Here is a 22323-nt window from a genome sequence, read left to right on the forward strand (position 1 = left end):
GTGAGTGTGTGTGTGTGAGTGTGTGTGAGTGAGTGTGTGTGTGTGAGTGTGTGTGTGTGTGAGAGAGTGTGTGTGTGTGTGTGTGTGTGTGTGTGTGTGTGTGTGTGTGTGTGTAAAAACCTATATACCCTTAAGATATTTCCTCAAGAAAACTTCTAACAGGAAGAACTGATTATTTAAGGATTGGATTTGGAGAGCTCTTGCTACACTTGACTCTTAGAATCTACACGGCCAGTGCGCTAGCCCATCAGGCAAGGTGCTTGCCACTAAGCCTGTCAACTGAGATCGAGATCTAGGACTCAGGCGACGAACGGAGTGAGAGGAGTGGCTCTCCCAAGTTGTCCTTCTCCTCTCCATGTGTGCCATAGTGTGGCACAAATGGTAAATTAAGTGAAAAACACTAAAGGTAAAGTTCACACTTGCCAACACTATGAGAGAACTCACTTATCAATAGTGGCTGTTAACAACAATTTCAACTCCCATTAATCTGTTTACAGAAAAAAGTCAGATCTTGGCCCTCTGGAGGCAGAGGTGAGGAAATCTCTGAGTTTGAGGCCAGCTGCTTTATATAGTGAGTTCCAAGTTAGCCAGGACTCTGTAGTGAAACCTTGTCTCAAAAACTCAGATTTCAGCCATCTGTTGCCGTTTGCTTTTTTTCTTTGCTTTTTTGTTTGTTTGTTTATATAAGCTGTATAAGTTGTGCATCTTTTTTTCTTTTTCTTTTTTTTTTTTTTCCGGAGCTGGGGACCGAACCCAGGGCCTTGTGCTTGCTAGGCAAGCGCTCTATCACTGAGCTAAATCCCCAACCAAGTTGCGCATCTTTTGCAGTGTTTTTTGTCTTAGTCCAATGAATAGGAGAAAGGATTTGCAGGATATAAGGTTTCTCTGGATGTGGTTTCCCAGAAGGATGTTGACTGTTCTCACAAACCTGTTTTTGTTGTTCACAGCAAACAGCGGCATAACAAACTCTGGAGATCTCATTCAGATAGTGACCTCTCAGACCACCACGAACCCATCTGTAAACCTGGGCTCGAGCTCAACAAGAAGGAGATGACCACTTCAGCAGACCAGATCACTGAGGTGAAGACTGTGGAGAGCCTTGCAGCCATGCCTCCCGTCTTCATGGAACATGTGGTCCCACAAGATGTAAATCAGAAAGGACTGCGCACCAAAGAAAGAGTCATCTGCTTGGAGTTTTCTTCACAAGAGTTTCATGCCGGCCAGATTGAAGATGAATTAAACTTAAATGACATTAATGGATGCTCGTCAGGGTGTTGTCTCAGCGAATCAAAATTCCCTCTTGACAACTGCCATGCATCTAAAGCCTTACTCCAACCTGGACAGGCCCCGGACATTGCCAACAAGTTCCCGGACTTAGCGGTGGAAGACTTGGAGACAGATGCACTGAAAGCAGACGTGAGGGTCCACTTACTGCCAATGGAAGAGTTGACATCGAGACTGAAAGACCTCCCTATGTCACCTGATCTGGAGTCACCAAGCCCCCAAGCCGGTTGCCAAGCTGCCATCTCTGATTTTAGTACAGATCGCATTGATTTTTTTAGTGCCCTAGAGAAATTTGTAGAGCTTTCTCAGGAAACCCGGTCTCGGTCTTTTTCTCACTCAAGGATAGAAGAATTAGGAGGAGGAAGGAGCGAGGGCTGTCGCCTGTCGGTGATGGAAATGGCACCTTCAGAAATGGTGACTGATGACCAGAGAAGCAGCTCTTTGAGTGATACTCCCCACGCATCTGAAGAGTCTTCTGTGGATGAGGACCAGCCGAAGGTAAGACTGCTTCATGGTTTCCTGAGTAATGAAATTCTCACCAAAGAAACTACCAAGGACTTTGCTGTGTTACTGCTGTCTTTGGGAAGGGCTTGGGGGCACTCATCCAGTCTATAGCACTGAGCTTTACCCCTGGCCCTGACTTGTTTTTAAGCAGCATGTGTATGAGTTGGCCGTTCACATGAGTGAAGATGCCTGGACAGGTGAAAGGAGTTCGATTCCCTGGAGCCTGAGTCGCAGGAGCTTGGGAGCTGCCCACCATGGGTGCTGTGCACTGAGCTCTTGTCCTCTGGACTCCTCCTAACCACTGAGCCTTTTCTTCAGCCATTTGGTTCCCTCTTGACGATAGTAAAGATTTCCCTAGTAAATAGTAAAGCAGTGCAGCTGAGAATCCCTTTACAACAGGGCGCTTCCTTAAGGATCATATCTTTTCAGACTTTGGTGTCATTCTAGATTTATTTTGTGTATAAATATTTTACATGAATGTATAAATGTGCCTCACACGTGTCCCTGGTGCCCACAGAAGTCAGGAGAGGGCTTCAACTTCCCTGGAACTAGAGTTAACAGATGGTTGTGAGCCACCATGTAGGTGCTGGGAATCAAACTTAGATTGTCTGCAAAAGCAGCAAGTGCCCTTAACTTCCGAGCCATCTTGCCATCCCCTGTGGGAAGCATTTCTGAAGGAGATGATACTAGAAGAGAGAACTAGCCAAAGCCAGTTTTCTGAACCCTGGCACTCAGGTCAAAGCTCAACAGTGATGAGGGCCACAGGGCCACCTGAGTGAGATGGTGCCTGAGAGGACAGGCTTGTTTGGGAAACGATTTGTCTCAGAAAGTTTACAAGCTAGACATGGGTGGTAAATAGTTGCTGGAGTAGCAAGATGTCCATGCTGAGCTCAGTGACGCCGTTAGTGATATTAGTGACGTTATCCCTAGTCCTATGGAGCTCGAGCATCAAAAGGTAGTTTGGGGGATAAATCTGGGAGCAGCCAGTCTCCTAAGGTTCCTAGGTGACATATGTTTTGTTTGGTTTTGTTTTTCAAGACAAAAGGCTATGTGTAGCCTGAGCCTTACCCTTCCTGCAATTCACTTAGTAGTGTGAGGCTGGCCTCCAACTCAGAGATCCTCCTGCCTCTGCCACCCAAGTGCTGGGATTAAAGGCATGTACAACCATGCCTGATGATATATGATTTCTTATAAACCATTTCAGAAGTAAGAGGAAATGACACAAATGGTCAGAAGTTGCTTTGTTTGTCTGTTTTGAACAAAATCTCAAGTTTACTCTAACGTACACAACTCCCCTAATGACCTCACTAGGCTGCACTGAGGTGTGTTTATTTTGCAGCACTAAACATAGGGTCCTGTACAGCAGACAAGCACTTTACCAATTGAGCTTTATGCCAGCCTTGGTTAGATACCTGAGATCTGGTCATTTCCTCCTACTCTGTCTTCATCTGCTATTTCTTCGAAGTACCTCAAGACTACGATTGCTTCTACTTGTGTTGTGTTTGTTGTGTTTCTATGGAAAGTCAGGGCATCTAAGCTCTCTTTATGAACTACACAGTGTAGTGGCATTGACAGAAATAGCCTTCCTCCTGAGTCCTTGGTCACGTGAGCACTCCTTCCATGGCCCGTGCATGTAACAGGCTCACCAGTTCTGCCAAGATCACCTCGGCTTGATGTCCTGGCAGATTCCCCCAAAGGCAAGACTGACCTTGTTAGTTTATACCAACTAAGACTGTGAAAGGATAAAGGCCAGCACATTTCCTAAGGAAATACTGTATTTTGAAGTCTTACATACATAAAATGTTAACAAGAGCCTGACAGTCATAATGTACTGACTTTTAAAGGACCATGCATAGATTTTTGAAGTTTTTTTTTTTTTTTTTTGCAGTGGGACCTGATTTTCGGGGAGGGTGTGTCCTGTCCTAAATCGATGGGCATTGTTATCTTGGACAGGAGTAAATATCTACCCTGTAAAGGAGGAGGGGGATTCCTTTGAGAAGAAGGGTTCTAAGGCTGCTGAGGGAAGTGGCTGGCTAAGCCAAGTCTACTTTCCCCAGAAGGAGCCACACAAAACTGAGGGATTGTTGCCAGGTGTAGGGTACATGCTTTTAATCTTAGTACTCGAGAGTCAGAGACAAGTGGATCTCTGAGTTCAAGACTAGCCTGGTCTATGGAATGAGTTCTCCTGTCTCAGGAAGGAAAAGGAAAAGCTGGAGAGGGTGGGCGGAGGTGGCTGTGCACAGGCCTTTAATCCCAGCACTCAGCAGGCAGAGCCTGGTCTATGGAGGGAGGGAGTGAGCTCCAGGACAGCCAGCTGCACAGAGAAACCCTGTTGGGATGGGGGAGGAGGGAAGGGAGGGAGGGCGGGAGAAAGGAAAGGGTTAGAGCAATGGCTTATCAGTTTAAAGTACCTGTTCTTGCAGAAGACCTGGGTTTGATTCCTAGCACCTATATGGTAGTGAATAACTATTCATAATTCTTTTTTTTAAGATTTTTATTTATTATGTATAAATACAGTGTCTCTGTCTTCAGACACACAAGAAGAGGACATCAGATCCCATTACAGATGGTTGTGAGTCACCATGTGGTTGCTGGGATTTGAACTCAGGACCTCTGGAAGAGTAATCAGTGCTCTTAACCACTGAGCCATCTCTCCATCTCTTCAACTATTCATAATTCTGTTTCCAGGGTCCAATGCATTCTCCTGACCTTTGAGGGCACTAGGCATGTGTATGGTACACATACATACATGCAGGCAAACACTCACACACTACACATAAGACTTAAAAATCTTGAAAGAAAGGAAAAAAAGAAAGAAATTTAGAGATTGTGAGGTCAATTACAAAGGACATTCTCCCAGCCAGGAGGAACAGTTATGTGGGTGATCTGTTGAAAGCTATTGAGAGAGAAAGTAGCAATAAATCTTCAAATCGTACATCAGATGGCAGCCACAGCCATCTTGCCCTGTCTTATACTGGGCATATTGAACTGGCTACCAAACATTTGAAAGAACTGGGATCACCACCTGGTTAAGTTACTATCACATTAGAAGTTAATATCCCATCTAGGAAGAGGTTTCATTTATTTCTTTATAGTCTAAGTCCTAGAAGCTAGTAGTACTGTGAAAATATGGATTATAATAGCCCCCATAGCTATTCGCACATTTTAAAACAAAGTTCTGAATTAAAATCTTGCTTGAGTAAACAGAACAAACTTTAGTAAACAGTGATATACCTTATGCATTTTCTGCCTCCTGCCTTGATGATAAATCCTGTTTTGTTCCCGTGGTCTGACAGCACAGTGAACCTATGCACTTGGAACCATAACTTATGTTCTCATAAACAGGTTCTCTCGGATCACAGGGTTATTACTAAGTGAAACACTAGCATTTCAGTGAGGCTGCAATTTACCATAACCATCTCACTATTTTCTCTTCATAGGCAGTCTCAGAACTTGTCAGCCCAGACATCATCATGCAATCTCACTCAGAAAATGCAATTTCAGTCAAAGAAATTGTCACTGAAATTGAGTCCATTAGTCAAGGAGTTGGGCAGGTTCAGTTAAAAGGAGACATCCTCTCTAACCCATGCCATACACCAAAGAAGAACATCATTCATGAGCTGCCCCTGGAGAGAGTACAAGGCCCTGAGAACAAACCTGGACATTTGGAGCAGGATGAGAGTTTCTGTAGTGTCCAACTAGAACTAGCCAGAGACTCGGGGAAGTGTGCCCCAGAGGAGGGCTGTCTGGCCACACTCTCGTCCACAGGAGACTTGGAAGAAGAGGAACCAGTTGAGGGTGAACATGACTGGGGCCCAGGGACACACCCTGGTGCCAAGTGGTGCCCTGGGTCTGTGAGGCGAGCCACCCTGGAGTTTGAAGAGCGCTTGCGACAAGAGCAGGAGAACCATGGGACAGCCTCTCCAGGTCCCACGTTATCCAATCGCAAAAACTCTAAGAATGACTCTTCTGTGGCAGACCTAATGCCAAAATGGAAAAGCGATGAAACCGCCTCAGAGCATTCACTTTCCCCCAAGGAAGCCGAGCCCGGCAAGGGTAAAGGGAAGTGCAGTGGCTCTGAGGCCGGACCCCTGTCCCACTGTGAGCATAATCCCGCTGCTGCAGCCCCCCAGCTGCTGGAGCATCACCCCTCGCCAGCTCCTCAGGACTGCCTGGGGTCAGAGAGCAGAAGTGAGAAGCAGGAAGAAGACCTGAGGAAGCAGAGGACTGTGGTTTCAAACCAGGAATGTGAGACACAGGCCGCCCTTCTTCCCCTCCCCAAGAAAATAGAAATCATTGAGTATACACCAACAGTTACATCACTTGATCACACTGAGCCAGGAGGTGAGACAACACCCAGCAAAGAGAGTGAGAAGCAAGAGCTGAGGAAGGTGAAGATGGAGAGGTCTATCACTATGTTTTGCACTCTGGATGAAAATCTGAACAGGACTCTGGACCCCAGTCAGGTTTCTCTGCGTCCCCAAGTGCTACCTCTGCCTCATTCTTCCTCTGAGTATGACAGGCTCACTGACCCAACCCCTATGTTAAGTAGCCCTCAAGACAAAGGGGACAGCCCATCCACACCCTTCAAGACACCAGCGCGTTTGGTCGGTTGCAGTACCCAAGGAGCATCTGTCAGCTTGGATTGTTCGCATCGCCATTCTGTGCTTCACCTGGAAGGCTGCACAGAGCAAAGCAGTACCACAGACAGCAGACTGTCTTCAGAGCACATGAACTGGGAGGACAGCCAGGGGGACTTCCTTTCCAGTAGTACTGGAATGGCACACACGTCCTCTCCATTAACAAATGAAGACCTAAGTTTAATTAACAAACTTGGTGACAGTGTTGGCGTGTTACCGAAAAAACTGGATCCATCACCGGAAGCCTGTCGAATCCCACATAGCTCTAGTAGTGAAAATATAAGAGATCTCAGCCACGGCCCTGGTGTGGTGAAGGAGCATGCTAAAGAAATTGAGCCTCGAGTGATCTTCCAGGCGGCGTTCTCCAAAACATCACAAATGAGGCGCTCAGCTTCGCTGGCCAAGTTGGGTTACCTGGACCTTTGTAAAGACTACTTACCGGATAGAGAGCTTGGCTCCTCAGAATCCCCTCATCTCAAATTGCTTCAGCCCTTCCTCAGAACAGACTCAGGCATGCATGCCTTGATGGTCCATGAGCCCTCAGAAAGCCCAGGTGCCCACCCAAACCCACAGCCCACCAAGTATTTTGTAGAGCAACTCAAAACAACAGAGTGTGTTGTGCAGAGCAAGCCAGTGGAGAGGCCCCATGTGCAGTATGCCAAAGAGTTTGGTTTCAGTCAGCAGTGTTTGCTCCCCAAGGCAAGACCAGAATTGACTAGTTCTGAAGGAGGCCTTCCTTTGCTACAGACACAGGGTCTGCAGTATCCAGGCCCCTCTCCAGGGCTGGCTGTGGCTCCCCGTCAGCAGCATGGCAGGACTCACCCGCTTAGGAGACTAAAAAGAGCAAATGATAAAAAACGGACAACCAACCCCTTCTATAACACCATGTGATCCTGAGCCCATACACGTGATTTTCTAAGAAAATGTTTGTTAAAGGGGCGGTGTAATATGTAAGGAACATGCACTTTATTGGTTAATTTTATAATATTTTTGGTCATTTTACTGTTCCTGGCTCATGCAGGGTTTGGGTTTTTCCATGTGTGTGCGTGCATGTATGTGTGTGTGTGTACGTGTAACGATTTGGATGACAAGATCATTTTATCATTTTTTTATTTTTAAAAAATTCAAACCTCAAAAAAATTTTTTTTCAAAGAGCACCTTTATCAAAGGCAAATTGCTGTTTTTCAGTCTACTGCCACCTGTCTCTTCTCATTTTGCCCTCTGAGAAAAGACACGCCTGCTTGGTTGAGGGAAAGAAACAGATGGGGTGGGTGGCACAGAAGCTGGGAACTGGAAATCTCACCCAGGCCTGAGGAGACCTGTTTGCTGAAGGGCAGAGGGATGTGGCTGCTCTCAGCCTCGCTCCGCCCTCCTCCGTTGGAGTACATGAAGTTGCAGGCTCTGCTCTGCTTTAAGGCAGTTGAGACTCCGTTTCTTCTGATATTCCAAAATGCATCAATCATTACAGAAAAGGGAGTGATAATTGGCCTACTGACAGAAACTACGAAGCAAAATATTTTAACTTTCCCCAAGAAAACAATCTGAAAGTCAAAGGGAACCCTAATCGAAATTCAAGGTCATCTGTAGAGAAATATATTAAGAGAGAAGGTGGGGTCAAAGGTGGAAACACAGCCCCTGAGTCACTGTGGGGCCAGTGGAATCCACACAGGTGAGTCCTGGCCCCACCAGCCGGGTCCCCTCCTGCCTAGTGACAGGCTCTGCCTCTGCCTCCCAACTAAAGACCTGGAAACAGGCTTTAAAGACAGCAGAGTCGGCTGTGCTTGTAAAGTGAGTGCATGCTGTGGGCTTTAACCCTGTTACTTGAATATTCTGTGGGCCTTCTGAGTTTAATGGCCGTGCTTTTCCAAGTGATTTCTTCTCTCTTGCTGTTTCCCCATCCTTCCCTTAGTTCCAAAGTTATATTTTAATTGTTACAATACATACATAGAACCTATTGAACACAAATTTTTCTGTTATCCCTGTTAACACTTGATGCAAGTTTTTTCCCCTAATTTTTCCTAGATTTGTCTTTTCTCTACAGTTCATACACAGTATTTATGTACATAATGTCACTTTTTTAATGTTTCATGATTGATATTGTGGGTCTTTTGATTTATTCTTGTTAAGGAGTAGAGTTGCAACTGGAAAAGAGAGAAACACCAGAAATAAACTGGTAGTTTTGGGTAGAAATCTTTATTTGTTTTAAATAAAAACTTGTCATAGCCAGCTCCTGCCAAATTAAGTACTTCCTCTTGAGAAGAACCCCCTGCAGGCTCCCACTAGATCACACTGAACACTGGCTTCTGTTTGAGGCTGAAGTCCCAGGTCATTGTTTGCCAGTACTTGAAGCACAGCTAGATATGTGTCTTCGATGCCCAGACTAGAAGCTCCCAATGTGAGGCTGAGAGGCTGGGGCGGCTCAGCGGTCAGCCAAGGGCACAGATTCCATTTAGGATACTGTTGCTTTGTTGCTGTCCTGCTGCTCTTTAACGCTGAACTGCCTGCTATAGACGTGCCCCTGAGCATAGTACAGAAAACATCTGGAGGTACCCACCACAGCTCAACAGAACTGAAGAGGGCTACAGACTTGCCTCCTGCTTGCTTTTGTTGATATCCGAATTGCTGAGGATTGTCTGGGTAGGAGCCAGGGACTTAGGTTTTTAATTCATCATAGCCCTAATTGGAAAAAGACACACAGATTATCTTTAGAGACAGAATTTGGAGGGAGCAGGTAGTAGGATACAGGAAAGGTAGACTGCCTCCATTTTCAAGTGCTCCAGAGCTGGGAGTCTACTTGGCATACAAAGCCATGGTTGGTTCTGACATTACTGCCAGGAAGCAATTAGCGACCACCTGCTGATAACGTGTGGTGTAGAAGTCATATAGACTTGTGCTGTCTTTCCTAGTCCCTTTAAATGTCACAGCTTTGTGAAGAGTCCCGGATATTTGTGTGCTGTCTCATTAGGTGGTATGTATCAGTGCGAGGGAGGCTTGGGAGGCAAGATGGTGGATTCCAGGACCCATCTGCTACCAGTATAATGGGAGGACAAGAAATTATGATAGGGTGAGGAGTGTTTACATCAAGGTAGAGAGAGTGCATCACCCAAAAAATAATAATAAAGGCTGGGTGTAGTGGCTCACATCTGTAACCCTAGCACTTGGGAGGCTGAGGCAGGAGGATTACTATGAACTGGATGCCAACTCGAGGTACAGAGTGAGACCTGTCTCAGAAACAGTGACACCAGTATGCTACACATTATCAGCAATGGACGCTGCTCTCTCATCTCCCAGTATAGATAGAATGGCTTCACTGTTGTCTCTCACAGCAGAGACTGAAACAATGCCCAATGAGGGCACTAGGGGGCAGCGGGACAGACAGACAGACAACACCTGTTTGTGTTTTCAAGGTTTAAAGAATGAAAGAAACCATCTTCTGCTGTCTTCTTAATTGTATTCCTTATCATTGAACTCACTGCCTAGGTATTTTCCACAGAGTCTATGATTCAGCCATGCCAAAGGGTCTTGCCAGCCCTCCAAACCCCAACACTTGGGTTGCTCCTAAGTCATGTTTATGGCTAAGGCAGATGCGTAGTAAGCTGTTGAAGACTTGACTTTAGCATTTGATCATTTCAGTTTGTCTCTCTGTTTTTTCTGTTCATGGAAAGCCTGGGCCTGACTCTGACAAACTGCTGAGCAGGACAAACCTTGACCTCCTGACTTCTTGCTCAATGCCTCTGTCTCTCTCTGCTGTTTTTAGACCACTGTAGTTGCATCAGTAGGTCTGGAAAAGTATGTAAGCACACAGGTGAGCACTTGGGGGAGCTGACATTTCAGTGCCTGGGCTAACAGCCCTAGGAGCAGGCAGGGTTGAAGCGGTAGCCTGACTATATTGAGCTATTTCTGAGTATAGGGAGAGAACCCCAGCCCTTTGTTGTTTTTGGAAAGAGCAGCAGTGGGTGGTGTGGACACAGTACAGTTGGGAAGACCTCATCTCAGTTTGGTTGCCCCTTGCTCGTTTTAACACGTGCTCCTGTCCTGTACTCCTGCCCCTTCAGCATCTCTAGTGTTTTCCCCACTGTACCTTCATCTCTGCTGCTGTTTCCTTCCTTCTCATTCTGGGAACTATAAAAGCTCCAGGGACAGCCTGGGGACACGTCCCAGGCTCCAAGGCCTCCTGCTCCTGAGCCCAGATGCTTCCTCTGACACAGTAGCTCACAGGACTCTGCACTTGAGGGTCTTTCAGTAAAGATGTTCTGTGGGAGTTGGGTTTTTTATTTTCTAAGAAAGCATTATGCAAAAAGTTTTAAGGGCATTTTAAAGAAAAGCCATTTTTATTGGCTTTTTCAAACAACTATCTGTGGATACTTTGTTTACTTTGTGAATATTAAAATATGCATCATTGTGGTGGCCTCGGGCACTGAAGCCATGGCTGTCCTATGAGTCCTCCCCCCAGAGAAAATGCCATACTCTTGTCAGCCCTTGTGGATAAGTGGGTCAGATGTGGAGCTGCTCTCCATCTGTGTCCTGTACTGGAGTCCAGCAGTCTTTTCTCAGTGCTGGTGTGTCTCCATAGTGATGGTTGTGATGGTGAATGGGTAGTATGGTTGTTTGGTTTTTGCTTTTTAATGGTAGACAAGGTGACATTCCGTTGTTTCAGCACCAGTCCAACTTAAAAAAAATCATAGACTTCGTTATCCCTTCCAAAAGATGAAGCATGTATTGGACCTAAGTACACGTGTCGCCTCGACTCATCTGGCACCCGTATCAGGAAAAGGCCTGCCAGCAAAGCAGGAAGCTGCACCCTCTCTCCCCAGGGCTTCGGGACCTCTTGTTGCCATGAAGAGCTACTGCAAGGTGCTTCTGTACTGCTTCAGCCCGGAGCAGAGGTGACTAGGCCTGGCTTCAGCTGTGAAGAGAACCAGCCTCATCTCAGTGCCCCAGAGATCTAGGACGGGATTTCTAAACTGGAATCACCCCTTATCAGCTTGAAGAGCCCCACCCCCACCCCAGGACTCGGGCTGGTGCTGCCTTCTGTCTTCACATGGATGCCAGTGACAGTGGCGGCATCCTGCCCACGGAGAGCAAATGCCCCAAATGAAAAGCTAAGGAACTGACGTGGTGTTCCCTAGTCAGTAGCCCACTAGGAATTGATGGATTGGGTTTGGTTTGACTGTAATTTGCTTGGCATAGCTAAAGGTGCCTTCCCCTCCCCCAACCCCCTCTGAACTTTGCTTTGTAAGACTTGCTTGAAACCCAAACAAGTCCAAAAGACTCGCACTGACTGTTACCTTCGACCAGGCTATCCCAAACTTCTCTATGCTCTCACTTTATTAACAGCAGGTGCTCCCTGGAATCTCTGGGACCTTTCTGAGGCATTTGAAGCAGAACCTAAAGAGTGGTCTCATCTCCTTCCTTAATCCTGGTGTTGGGATGTCCCACTTGTATCATAGTTGTTTTTATTAGTACTGATGTGCTCCGCTGTTTTTAAATGTGAACTTGTGCGCAGATGTGCAGATTCAATGTTCTTGTTACAGATTGAATAAATTTTTATTTTGAAGACAAAATGTTTGTTTCAGATGCTGACAAAAAGGGGTGCTGGGGAAGGTGGGGGGTTAGAAAACAGCATGGACAACAGACAGACCAGCACACACTGAGCAACTTTAGTGTGGGGAAATAAATATATACACACATTTACACACAGGCATTTGTTTATGTGTATGTATATAACCTACCTTTCACAAAAGACTGCATAGGAAATGGGATTACCAAAAGGTACAGACAATGAGACTCAAGTCAGGTGACCAGGCTGGGAACTTGGCTAGTCAAAGAGTCAGTCACTTACAGAAGCTGTCACCTGAATGTGAGAATGAATAAGCAAAATTCTTCTGCCAGCTGTGGTGCAGAGTGACTGATGTGGGACATCTGTGGTGACCTGCTCAAGCAGTGGCTGGATTTGTTGGGTGAGTGACCTCACCAGACATTAGGACAGAAAAACAAGTTTTCAGCACAGTGAAATCTAGGCTGGGGAGATGGCTCAGTGGTCAAGAGCACTGGCTGCTCTTCCAGAGAACCAGGCTCAAATCCTAGCACCCACATGGCAGCTCACAACTGAAACTTCAAGATCTTGACAACCTCACACACACGCATGCAGGCAAAGCACCAATGCACATAAAAAAGCCTAAAAATGGATTGGGGATTTGGCTCAGTGGAAGAGCGCTTGCCTAGTAAGCGCAAGGCCCTAGGTTCGGTCCCCAGCTGCGAAAAAAAAAAAAAAAAGAAAAAAGAAAAAAGCCTAAAAACAGGCTACAAAGCCCAAATACAGCACTATCTGGGGGAGCTCTATTAGCTGCCCAATTGTCAAAACAGAATTTCTGATGTTATCAAAGAAAATGCCAGCCTACTACTATCTGAATCAGCCAAGTGAGTGGAGCACTACTGTTCTCTACTGTGGTACGTGATGGTACATGATCACCTGACAAATATTCCAGGAGTGCTTGGGCTCCTGGCCAACTAAAGTCTTGGCTTTGTAGACAAAGCAAATGGACCAATTCATATCTCAGTTGTCAGATCTCTTCAGAAAATGAGTTTGTGAAACAAAATTCCTGTTAGCCTCATGGATTGCAGCTTAGAACCCACTGACAGTTCTATGGGGGAGCCAAGCCCAGGCTTCTTTGCCTGACTGGTGTTTTGTTTTTAACTTTATGTGTATAGTTTTCCTGCCATGTATGATGGTGCACCACATATGTGTCTGGTACCTGTGGAAGCAAGGAGAGGATATTGGCTCCCCAAGAACTGGAGTTATAGATGGTTGTAAGCTGCTGTGTGGGTTCTGAGAGTTGAACTTGGCTTACCAGAATGAGCCTCCAGAACGGTGTGAGCTAACCATGTACCTGAAATCTTAAGGTAAAAAACTCCATCTGTCCTTGTGGTTATGCACACATAGAAGCCATGAATTCTCTGTGTAGCACCAACAATTCTGGTTCTGTTCCTCTACAAGTCACTGAATACCTAAGCCCTTCCTGAGGAACAAGCTTATAGACACCCACGTGCTCCTGCTCTCTCTCTCTCTCCCTCTCTCTCCCTTTCCTCTCTCTTTCTCCCTTTCCTCTCTCTCTCTCTCTCTCTCTCTCTCTCTCTCTCTCTCTCTCTCTCTCTCACACACACACACACACACACACACACACACACACACGCACACGCTGGTCTCTGGAAAACTGTGCACTATGTGCTGCCTGAAATTGGCCCCATACTGCCCTCCAGAACCTAAGATGAGAGAGAAGAAATCATAGGCAAGCGTTAAGTAAACAGCAACTCAGGGAACTGGCTGTATTTTATCTTCTTGACCTTGAGCACTACTTAAGACTGTGGGTCTTGGGGATGAGTGATTCTTCCCTAAAATAGAGGGATCATCTCAAAGAAAGCCCAAAGGGCTAAACATCTTCAGAGTCGGTCTCTCTGGCCTCTAAAATGTGGCCAAATATCTGTGCCAACATCTTCCCTTGAACCTGGTGCTGGGAGTTCACTTTTCTCTGCTTGATCTCTGAGCTACCGACTTAAGCCGTGCTCATGGAACCTTCTAATAGGGATGAAATGCCTATACCGGTGCCAGTGTTTTAAATTCTCGAACTATCGCCATCGCTATTAATAAACAGCCTAGCCTCACAGTTCCCCTGGGCCAGCCTAGACCCCACCAAGCGACTGACACGATTCCCCCAGAGTATCTTCTAGGGCCTCTTCCCGGCGGGTCGTGACTGTTTGGGGACAACCCCGCCCGCTGGGAACGACTAAATTAGCTGCGCGATTGCGGCAGGAATGCGGCGCGCAGGCACCTGATCTCGCGCGGTGGCTCCCAGTCTCCGTGTCCCGCTTTGGACCAAGCGCCTGGGCCTCCCGATCCTGTGTGCGAGGGGCGGAGGGAGGCACGAGGCACGAACACCCCGCAAGCGCACGCACACTTACTTTTCCCGTTTTACCGCCGAGTTGAGACGCCGTTCTTTCCCGCGCTGGACAAGGCGTGGCCGCTCTGGCCTGGCCCTGCCCCCGTCCGGCCCCGCCCCCTCAGGTTGATGGCAGCAGCAGCTGGGACTGCAGCGGAGCCTGCAGCCGAGAGCCGCAGGCAGCGGCCGGAACTCGCTGGCCTGAACGCACCGACGCCTCCTCCCTCGTCCCTCCGCGTACCCCGGCCCGCTCCGCAGAGGAGTCGCATCGTGAGCACCTCCGCCCGGCTTAGGACCAGGTACCCCCCTCCCCGCCTCCGCCACCGCAGCCAACGGCTCTAGAGGGGGCAGAGATCTGCGCCCCCACTTCCCCCGCCTCTAAATTCAGTCCGGCAGGGCGGACTTGGTGTCTATATTTGGCCGGACAGCGGCTGGCGAGGAGACACCTAGTCTCACACGAACGCACTGCCGGGGCAGGAGGCTGGAGGAGGGCGCGAGTAGGCCGGCCTTCAGGCCCTGGGGCTGCAGAAGTGATTTGAAGGGCACATGGATGCCCGGGCTGGGGAAGGGCAGGAAGCAGTTGACCTTTGGGAGAAACTGCCATGTTCCCTTGAGAACAGTGGCAAGCATAGCTAAGCTCCTAGCTCCAGAAACTGAGGTCGAAGCACCTCAGAAAGAGGACCTCACCTCCTCCCTGCTTATACATCTGGTCCTTGCAGGCTCCCACCCTCAAGAGAACCTATTAGCCAGCACAGGAGGCATCGCACCCAAGAAGCTGGACTAAAGTGTGATATTTGTGTCAGATGACCACAGTCAGGGCTCCCCGAGAAATCGGTGCATGGTAAAATGGACGGAAGGAAGATCTGCCTTACACTACCTACTCCCGCATACCCAGACACCACGGGAACAGGGTTAACCGGAGGGCTTTTCCCTTGACGAATCTGTAGAAAGAGACACATCTGCTTGAATCTGCCAGCGATGTGAATATGGGCTCTTGAGGGCTGCAGTCCTACCTGCTAGGGTTCAGTGACTAAGAGTGTGCTGAGTGGGGCGCCTGTAGGAGGGACAAACACTTGCAAAGAGGTGCTCATCCATGCCTAGCAGCAGGAGGGGACCCACTGATACTGCTCCTCCAAACATTCAGTTGTGCAGGAAGTTTCAGCCCTGTGTCAGCCTCTGTCATTCCTCCTAGCTTGTGTGTCTACGAAGTGGTGAGACCCCCCCCCCATCCTTGTCCCTCATATTAAACATGAGACAGGTGCCAAAAACCTGCCTCTGACTTTGGTCACTTTGAAGATCCTTGACAGATAATCCTACTTCCTCGCTCCTCCCTCCCACAGCTCACAGGATTAAGGACCAGCCTGCCTCTAGGCTCTGATATCTTTGCCCCAGCCATGAGCCGTCGTGTGGTTCGGCAAAGCAAGTTCCGCCATGTGTTTGGTCAGGCAGCAAAGGCCGACCAGGCCTATGAGGACATCCGGGTATCCAAGGTCACATGGGACAGCGCCTTCTGTGCCGTCAACCCCAAATTTCTAGCCATTATTGTGGAGGCTGGAGGTGGAGGCGCCTTCATTGTCCTGCCTCTGGCCAAGGTGAGGGGTTCAGGGAAGGAAGTAACTGGGAGTGGGAGAGCACTGGGTCCCGGGGGCTCTGGGATATCCCACACCAGCCTTTTCTCACTGAAGTCCAGGACTCCGACCGAAGGGCAGTCTGTGCGGATTGGGTACTCTGTCTTTGCCAAACCCACAAAGAATGGTGGGGAAGGGCAATAGCAGGGTGACCTGTGCCACTCTCTAGGCCATGAAGCACCATGTTGCTAGCAGAAACCAAGATGGGAGTTAGTAATGGAGATGGTTAGGGTGCAGCAGACTAAGATCCAATCAGACTCTGGCCTTATCTTTCCCTAGTGTCTGAGAGAGACAGAGACAGAGACAGAGACAGAGAGAGAGAGAGAGAGAGAGAGAGAGAGAGAGAGAGAGAGAGAGAGAGAGAGAGAAGCATGTTCAGACTCTGATCCTGGGAGTGGGATGAAACTACAAAGCCAGAGCCCTCCTCTACACACGAGGGAAAGGAAGGGCCAGGCACGAACTGCCACCTTTTCAGACACTTAGCCATCTGTACCCCATGATAGATACCCCAAAGCATAACCTTGACCTAGATACCGAGCCCTATACCTTGCTAAAGAAGGCCTCGCATGCGGCAGGGTCGGGAAGAGACCTGACAATAGCCTATGACTCACGCTGGACAATGCAGACACCGTCCAGAGACACCATCCCAAGGGCTCACATTTCAGCCAGAGCCGCCTCCTCCGGTGGTATGACTGCCATTTAGACACCCTCTCTCCCAACTTCGTGCTCTGGGCCAATGCCAAGCCCGCAGAGTCTTCATAGCTCCCATGATTTACCATGAAGACAAAATGAAGAGTGAGTGGCAGCCCCGGGTAAGGGAGATTCAGCACTGAGATCACCTACTGCTCCAGGCTCCACGGTGAACCCAAGGGAGAGAGGGCTGCCTCAGGGCCTAAGCCACTGCATTCAGGGTCACTCACTTACACCTCTTTCTCCAGGGACTTGCCAAAGGTACTCAAGTACATCCTCCTCACAGGATTCCCCAGCCCAGCCCTGGGAAGATCAGCCTAGGCCAATAAACATAATGAGACTTCATGTTGGAAAACAAAATCCTTCTCTAAATGTCTTTTGAAGAACACGGGACTGTAATTCCAGTCTGTGTTCTGGGTCCTGCTGTGCGCCCATCCTGCCTCTCTGAATCAGATTCCCTAAGGCAAACGATTTCACTCTGCGGCTCCAGCAAAGTTCAAGTAGACTGGGGGTGGGGCGAGGTTAGAGACTAAGAAAGGTTCGCAAAAAGAAAACCAATAACACAGAATCGAGAGGTAAACAAATCTACCGCCCACTCCAAAACCACTTACAGGAGAACAAGTGCCTGGGATGCAGCTAAGTGGTTGACCATTTACTTAGCGAGCCCCAGACCTGGGTTCCATTCCCAGCAGTGCTTGTGCGTGCGCGTGCACACACACACACACACACACACACACACACACAGGCACACACACACACACAGGCACACACACACACACACACAAATGCATGACAGTGGTCCCACATCTCCTTCTCTGACCCCTCCAGACAGGACGAGTGGATAAGAACTACCCACTGGTCACTGGACACACTGGCCCTGTGCTGGACATTGACTGGTGCCCACACAATGACAACGTCATCGCCAGTGCCTCAGATGACACCACTGTCATGGTAGGAGCCAAGGGGATGCTGCCAGGCTGGGCAGGGGAGAAGGGAGGTGCCTCACCTGTGCTGGGGAAGGTGATAGAAGGGGCAGAGGCTGGGAGCTTTGCCCTGTCCTGCCCAGTTCCCAGATTATTTTTAGTTAAATACATACTGGCGCCCTCCCAGAATGCACTGCCTAGAACTAATTATAACCATGGACAACTTGGGGCCCTAAGAGCAGGGGTGCAGCACTCTGAAGTTTTCTTGACAGAGTGAGTGAGGTAGTCTTTGGAGAGGTCCCAATACTGCCGGGTTCCGAACTGCTGCTTCCGGGTGCTGGTACTGCCAGGCTTTGCCCTGTATTTGACCCGTACCACTCAAGAGGACCTATAGCACTAAGTGGGCGGAGCCACCCCTGTATCCCACCTACTTGTTGCCTTTCTTTCTACCTAGGTGTGGCAGATTCCAGACTACACCCCAGTGCGAAACATCACAGAACCTGTCATCACACTCGAGGGCCACTCCAAGCGTGTGGGCATCCTGTCTTGGCATCCTACTGCCAGGAATGTCCTGCTCAGTGCAGGTCTGGGGTGGGGCTATGGAGGGTCGCTACCATAGACGTGGGTGAGAGTGAGGAAGGTGGGGCTCAGGTGATACGCCTGGTCACTCTGGACAGGTGGTGATAATGTGATCATCATCTGGAATGTGGGCACTGGGGAGGTACTGCTGAGCCTAGACGACATACACCCTGACGTCATCCACAGCGTGTGTTGGAACAGCAATGGTAGCCTGCTAGCCACCACTTGCAAGGACAAGACCTTGCGTATCATTGACCCCCGGAAGAGTCAAGTGGTTGCGGTGAGTACCTGGCCTAGCTGGCTATTCCCTAGCACCCCTTGTTCAATACCAGCTCTTAGCGCCTGATACCCAGTCATCAGAGTCCCAGTTTTTACCTGTTTTATCCCTACTCCAGAGATTAGTCATGACGCCCCCCCCCCTCACCCCTTGCAGGCTCAACAGCCTCAATCCCTACCCTGAGTAAACTCCCAGACTGCAACCCTCTGCCTGCTCCCGTTCGCTCCCCTCCCATACATCTAAGAGCTCTGAGGAGGGCTCCTTGCTTTGAGATTGAGGAGAGAAGCTGGAAACTCCATCTTCCAACCAGAACCTGCATGAAATCTGAGCCCCAGGACCCTCTCCTCTCAAATATCCAACGCCATCTTCCATGGTCTGGGACCTGACCACCGAGACCTGACCCTCCCCCCACCCATTGCCCCATTGGGTGGGGAAGAAACAACCCTCAAGCGTTGCTTGTCCCAGCTGGGTGCCCTGGGAGGGCAATGGCCCTGTCCTGGCCAGCCTCCTTCTAACCTGGGGTGTGAGGTGCCTGCATGTCGGCTTGGAGCACTAGCGTGGCGCGGCTGGGAGCTGGAAGGGAAGGTGGGCGGGCACTCTAACCCACTAACCCTGCGAGCAGGAGCGAGCCCGGCCTCACGAGGGCGCCCGCCCGCTGCGGGCCGTCTTCACCGCAGACGGGAAGCTGCTCAGCACCGGCTTCAGCAGGATGAGTGAGCGGCAACTCGCACTCTGGGACCCGGTAGGCCAGGCCAAGGCGGGCGCATTGGCTCGCTTTGCAGGGTCAACCAGGAGGACCCTCCTGAGTGGTGACCGCGCCCAAAAGGCCCAAGTGGAGCCCAGGGCTTCCTTGTGGGTAGAGCACCACAGCAACCCCAGGAGGCCTGCAGACATCACCTGCCCCAGTGAGCAGCCTTTGAGAGTGCCTAAGGACTGGAACCTGCTGCGAGCTCCAGGCCTCCTGCTCTCTCAGCCCTGATGTTCTCCAGGCCAGGGTCCTGCCACTGACCTCTGAGAAGCTGCGTTCTTAGGACTCCTTTTCCCCACCCCCATTCCACACTCAGGTTGGCAGGATTGCTCAGCTTCCCGTCCCCCGAAGGCAGGCAGCAGGGTGATGCTCCTCCCTTCTCCCCCTCCCCCCCCCCAGGAGAGGTTTGCAGCCCACGAGGGGATGAGGCCCATGCGGGCTGTCTTCACACGGCTGGGTCATATCTTCACCACGGGATTCACCCGCATGAGCCAGCGAGAGCTAGGCCTGTGGGACCCGGTAACATAGCTGGAGGCTTGGGGTGTGTGCCCCGGGGGCTGGCATCACGGGCGAGGGGCCAGACGCCCCGCACCCGCAGGGTATGCCCATTCCAACAGGGCTGAAGGTTGCTGCCACCTCACACCCAACACTGCCCAGTTTTGCTGCGTCGCCTGAAGGAGCTCGCGCTGGCGCCCCCTCCTGGTGATGCCTAGTCCCTGGGGGTGGTTTGCCGTGACTGCATGCAACCGCACACGGGGTACCTGTGCGAGGGAAAGGGAAAGATGAGTCTAGAAGGGCCTGTAGCTCTCACCAGAGCTGTCTTGGAAGCCCATGGGATTTGGGGTGGCCATAAAGCAAATTCTGAAGTAAGCCGGAAGGACGAGCAGGGCTGGTCACTCTTCCTGTGCTCGGCAGAACAACTTCGAAGAACCAGTGGCCCTGCAGGAAATGGACACAAGCAACGGAGTGTTACTACCATTCTACGATCCTGACTCCAGCATCGTCTACTTGTGTGGCAAGGTGCTGGAGGTTGGGCTGGAAGAACCAGGGCCAGGATGAAGATGTGAGCACGCTGTCTGGCATTGCCACCTAAACTGGCTGGTTTTGCAGGGTGACAGTAGCATTCGGTACTTTGAAATTACGGACGAACCACCTTTCGTGCATTATCTGAACACATTTAGCAGCAAAGAACCGCAACGGGGCATGGGTTTCATGCCCAAGCGGGGACTGGATGTCAGCAAATGTGAAATCGCCAGGTCAGCACTTTTGTCCCTCCTGTCCCCTACCTCCTCCTCATGTCAGCTCTGGGGCGTCCCCTAATTGTGCTGTTCTTTAGGAAAAAGAAAGGAGTCATACTAGTCTTTTTCGGTGACAGTCCCAGCACTGTCCCATAGCCTAACATTACAACAGAGGTGTTTTAACCCCAAACTGATAATGTGTGAATGGTAGTTACTTAGCGTGTTGACTTCCAACACCTTAGTCCCAGACATAGGGATTATTAAAAAGGATGGGGAGTCAGCAGGAATGTCGAATCCCCCCCCCGTAGGTTCTACAAGCTACACGAACGGAAGTGTGAACCCATCGTCATGACTGTACCTCGAAAGGTGAGGAAGGAGGGCGTTGGTTGAAAAGCGTCAAAGCACGGCCATCTGGCGCCCACTCACACAAGCCCTCTTGTCCACCCACTCCCTCAGTCAGATCTGTTCCAGGATGACCTATACCCGGACACGCCTGGCCCCGAGCCAGCCCTGGAAGCTGATGAGTGGCTATCGGGTCAGGATGCAGAACCTGTGCTCATTTCGCTGAAGGAAGGCTACGTTCCCCCCAAACACCGTGAGTTCCGGGTCACCAAACGCAACATCCTAGATGTGCGCCCGCCGGCCAGTCCTCGGCGCAGCCAGTCAGCCAGCGAAGCCCCCTTGTCGGTAAGGGCTAAGATCTGACCGAACCACCCTGACTCTATCCCCTGCCTCCTGCTCTCTGCCACTGTTTCCTCTGTCTTCCAATGTCAGCAGCAGCACACCCTAGAGACACTGCTGGAGGAGATGAAGGCCCTCCGAGAGCGGGTGCAAGCCCAAGAGGAGCGCATTACCGCGTTGGAAAACATGCTGTGTGAGCTGGTGGATGGCACGGACTAGCACTGCACACGCGCTGCGAAGCTCTGCACACTGCAGACCCAACGGGGCAGGGCGCACCGATTGGCAGCGCCGGCTTTTGGACTGGGACCCGCACCCTGCCTCCCGGGGTTGGAATTAGTGGGGAGATCGAGAAGAAACTCCCTCTCCCACAGGAGGCCTGAACACACGGATCTTAAGTGGCTCCGTACTAGGTCCCCGGACTTTACAGGCCTCTGGGGAGCCCGGGATAATGTGGCCTTAGCAGTGGTGCTTCATGGTGAGGTGGTGTCCCTCTCTGTCCCTTACCTTGGGCAGAGGAAGCGCTTAGCATTAGTGTGATGCCTGGGGATGCTGAGGGGCTTAGTAGGCCTGACCTCACAAGAACAGTGATTCAACAGGTATCTCCAGAATCTCAGGAAATTTCCAAAAATTTCTCATAGTAAGAAATTATTCTGTTGCCGGAGTTTAACCCGCTGGCTTCAAACATCAGTCATGGCAGTGGGCTCTTCCCATCTTCCCACTTCCAGAGAGGGCAGCTTCTTGGACACAAACAGACCCCACCAGAGAAATCTCAGGAGAACTGGCACAGGGAAGCAGGTTCAAAACACACACAGACACACACACACGCACACACACACACACACACACACACACACACATACACAGCCTCCAATACTCTGCTGAATCTTTTAAAAACACCGAGGCATAACTAATGAAATATTTTACTAAGTACACGTCTGTGCCTCCTACACGGAGAGCCAATATGCTGCCCCCATCCCCAGGGCACTATGAGAACCAGGCCTTGCCCAAACTAGGGGGTACCTCAGTCCCTTTTTGGAAGCCTGAGGAAGCCTAGCAAATGCAAGCTGGACTGAGGCCCCACCACGTAGCTTTTTACCCAGGTCATCCATCTTTGCACTGAAGTTCCCAAGACCTCACCCACCACCCACCCACCCCCGTGGGCACTTCTCCCCAATAAAGTTAGGTAGAAACGCA

The 22323-nt window shown here is 50.0% G+C and overlaps 2 protein-coding genes across 12 annotated transcripts in view; both read left to right on the plus strand.

Moving 5' to 3' along the window:
* Ssh2 (slingshot protein phosphatase 2) overlaps positions 1-11992 on the plus strand; it is a 252070-nt gene extending 240078 nt beyond the window's left edge. For 3 of the 4 annotated variants that reach the window (XM_006246905.5, XM_039086021.2, XM_039086022.1), the window contains 2 exons: positions 948-1782; positions 5229-11992. In XM_006246905.5, the coding sequence (XP_006246967.1) occupies positions 948-1782; positions 5229-7319 (2926 nt within the window). In that variant the 3' untranslated portion in view covers positions 7320-11992. The remainder of the gene's footprint in view (positions 1-947; positions 1783-5228) is intronic. The other variant, NM_001107024.1, reaches the window with a different exon arrangement.
* A 714-nt stretch (positions 11993-12706) lies between these two features.
* On the plus strand, positions 12707-22323 carry Coro6 (coronin 6). 8 transcript variants are annotated; one of them, XR_005489689.2, is made up of 11 exons: positions 12707-14664; positions 15706-15957; positions 17512-17634; positions 18061-18190; positions 18284-18465; positions 19610-19729; positions 20126-20230; positions 20321-20466; positions 20757-20814; positions 20909-21135; positions 21226-21365. XR_005489689.2 is itself a non-coding variant. In XM_006246886.5 (11 exons), the coding sequence occupies exons 2-11, from the start codon at positions 15760-15762 to the stop codon at positions 21346-21348; spliced, it is 1419 nt and encodes a 472-aa protein (XP_006246948.1). In that variant the 5' UTR covers positions 12707-14664; positions 15706-15759; the 3' UTR covers positions 21349-22323. The 8 variants fall into 8 exon arrangements, 7 of the variants coding, with proteins under 7 accessions (XP_006246948.1, XP_006246950.1, XP_006246947.1 ...); XM_006246886.5 differs by lacking the exon at positions 19610-19729 and adding an exon at positions 19085-19204 and having other exon boundaries at positions 20905-21135; positions 21223-22323; XM_006246888.5 differs by lacking the exon at positions 19610-19729 and adding an exon at positions 19085-19204 and having other exon boundaries at positions 20905-21135; positions 21226-22323.

The sequence above is a fragment of the Rattus norvegicus genome, chromosome 10 (assembly GCF_036323735.1).
Source record: "Rattus norvegicus strain BN/NHsdMcwi chromosome 10, GRCr8, whole genome shotgun sequence".
NCBI lineage: Eukaryota > Metazoa > Chordata > Mammalia > Rodentia > Muridae > Rattus > Rattus norvegicus.